The 2,256-nt window shown below is 62.5% G+C and overlaps 1 protein-coding gene across 1 annotated transcript in view; it reads right to left on the bottom strand.

Moving 5' to 3' along the window:
- The window catches only part of GPRIN1 (G protein regulated inducer of neurite outgrowth 1), a 2,260-nt gene extending 518 nt beyond the window's left edge, over positions 1-1,742 (bottom strand). The window contains exon 1 of the mRNA XM_021719082.1: positions 87-1,742. Within this exon, the coding sequence (XP_021574757.1) occupies positions 87-1,742 (1,656 nt within the window). The remainder of the gene's footprint in view (positions 1-86) is intronic.
- Between the last annotated feature and the right edge of the window lie 514 nt (positions 1,743-2,256).

Genomic DNA, 2,256 nt, shown 5'->3' with positions numbered 1-2,256 from the left:
TTGCCCGGAGTCTTGGCGACCCCTTCACCTCCAGGCGCGGAGTCAGCCTCTCTGGAGGGGACAGCGGCTGCCTTTCCCCGGCCCACAAGGCCCGCCGTGCCCGCAGCCGGGGGCCCAGCCTTCTCGGGGGCTGCGGGGCGCCCCTTTCCGGAGGCCACAGGACCTGCCTCCTCCGAGGAGGGGGGAGCCCCCTGCGTCACTGCCTCTGCTTTGACCGCAGGCGGGGGACCTGCCGTCCCCAGGGACTTGGGATCCCTTAGACCTGAGGACACAGCGTCAGTCTTTCTCGAAGATTCACGATGCTCTCTTTCAGAAGATGATGTTTTTCTGCTTCCCACGGGCATGGACTCCTCCCTCCTGGAGGACACTGAGTCCTCCTTTCCTGAGGCTACAGTTTCTGTCTTTCCGGCAGGGACACATTCTGCCTGCCCTAGAGACAAGGGCTCCGGCTGCCCAGAGGTTGCAGGGTCTGCCCTTCCCAAGGAAGCTGGGTCTGCCTTGCCTGAAGACATGGGAGGCTTCAAAGCTTCGAGGTCTGTCTTTCCTGAAGGCGTGGGCTCTGGACGGCTAGGAGACTCCAGGCACCCCTCTCCTGAGGAGGCAGCGCCCACCTCTCCCAGGAGCCGAGGGTGCTCTTCTGCAGAGGACACAGTTTCTACATTCCCCGCAGGTGCAGGCCCTGCCAGCCTCAAGCGAGTAGGATCCAGCCTTCCCGAAGCCCCAGGAGCCGCCACTGTTCCAGAGGATCCAGGCTCACTCCTGCCGGATGCCCCCGGAGTCAGCGTCCCCGGAGGCCCAGGCTCTGTCTTCCCCGCAGACACGGAAGCCGTGCTTTCCGAGGACGAAGGGTCTGCCTTCTCCAAGGGCATTGGGCCTCTCTTTCCTGCGGACACAAGCTCTGCCTTTCCCCGACATCCAGGACCTGCCTCTTCTGAGGACACAGGCTGCTCCTTCCCGGGGTGTCCGGGCGCCTCCTTCCTTGGGGACGCAGGGCCCACACGGCCTGAGGACACAGGCTCCGTCTTTCTCAGAGACCCAGGATTCTCCTTCCTTGGGGACACCGTATCCATGTTGCTGGAACACACAGGCTCTACCTTTTCCAAGGAGCCGAGCTCTTCCCTTCTCGGGGTCATGGGATCCATCCTTCCAGAGGCCATGGGATCTCCCTTTCCCAAGATCTCAGGCTTTGTCTTTCCTGCAAACACGGGCTCTGCCTTCCCCGAGAACCCAGAACCTTCCTTTCCTGTGGCAGCAGAGTCTGCCTGCTTGGAGGACTCGGAATCCACCTTCTCCGAGAGCACGGGATTTCTGTGCTCTGAGGACGTAGGCTTGGTTTTCACTGAGGACACAGGCTCTGGCTTCTCAGACAAGGTGGCTTCTGGTGTCCCTGAGATCGGAGCTTCACGTGCCCCCAGTGTCTCCTTGGACGCTGCCTCTTGGAGAGGGATGCGGATTGGGGAGGGGCAGGCCAAGCTCCCACCAGGGCCCTCGGGGTAGGAGGCCCCATCCACAGCCCCACTGGGGCTCCTGTGTCCCGAGTCCATGCCTGGGCTCTGGTCAAGGGTGTGCCCAGGGGGTGCAGGGCTGGCCTTCTGCTGGGAGGGGCAACAAGCTCTCATGGCCCGGCCCCCAGCCCCCAGGCTCCCATCCTGTGGGCAGCAGAGGGCAGTGGGCTGGGGTCCTCGGGGGCTGAGGTCCTTTGGGAGCAGCTGGAGCCAGGCTGGGTCCTCAGCACTGTCCATCTGTGCTCATGGCCACACGTGTGCCCAAGGGCTGCTGGCTGATTCTGAAACAGAGAGAGAGAGAGAGAGAGAGAGATTGAGATTAGACTCGGGAGATTGTGAGGAGGCAGCCTCCACCCGGGCCTCCTCTTCCTCACTGGCTGCTCTGCCCCTGTCTGATCCCTTCCTGTCCAGAGGGCCCGGACTAAAAAACATGAACCCGACAGGGTCACTGTCCGGCTTCATTCCTCCCAGTGGCCCTCGGGATAATGAAGACTTCTTAAAGTGACATTCGAGGACCTTCACAGCTTGGCTGTGTGGCCTGGCTTTTCAACGCCCCCTACCATCTCCCCTCCCTGGTCAGCCTCACCCCGTGCAACACACTACCCGGAGGTGTGCTTTGGTCCTCCAGGCCAGGGGCCGCCAACTCTGATGTCACAGGGGCCAGGTTGGTAGTGCAGTGAGGGAAGTGGGCTGGGTGCAAGATTTAAGGCCGACTAGCGAGTCCATGCTCCCTTGCGGGGTGACTGCCCCC

This window comes from Carlito syrichta, unplaced genomic scaffold (genome assembly GCF_000164805.1).
Source record: "Carlito syrichta isolate Samal-C Ts95f unplaced genomic scaffold, Tarsius_syrichta-2.0.1 Scaffold113543, whole genome shotgun sequence".
In the NCBI taxonomy this organism is placed as follows: domain Eukaryota; kingdom Metazoa; phylum Chordata; class Mammalia; order Primates; family Tarsiidae; genus Carlito; species Carlito syrichta.
The sequence above is the reverse complement of the archived record's forward strand: the minus strand, read 5'-3'. Positions and strand labels throughout refer to the sequence as shown.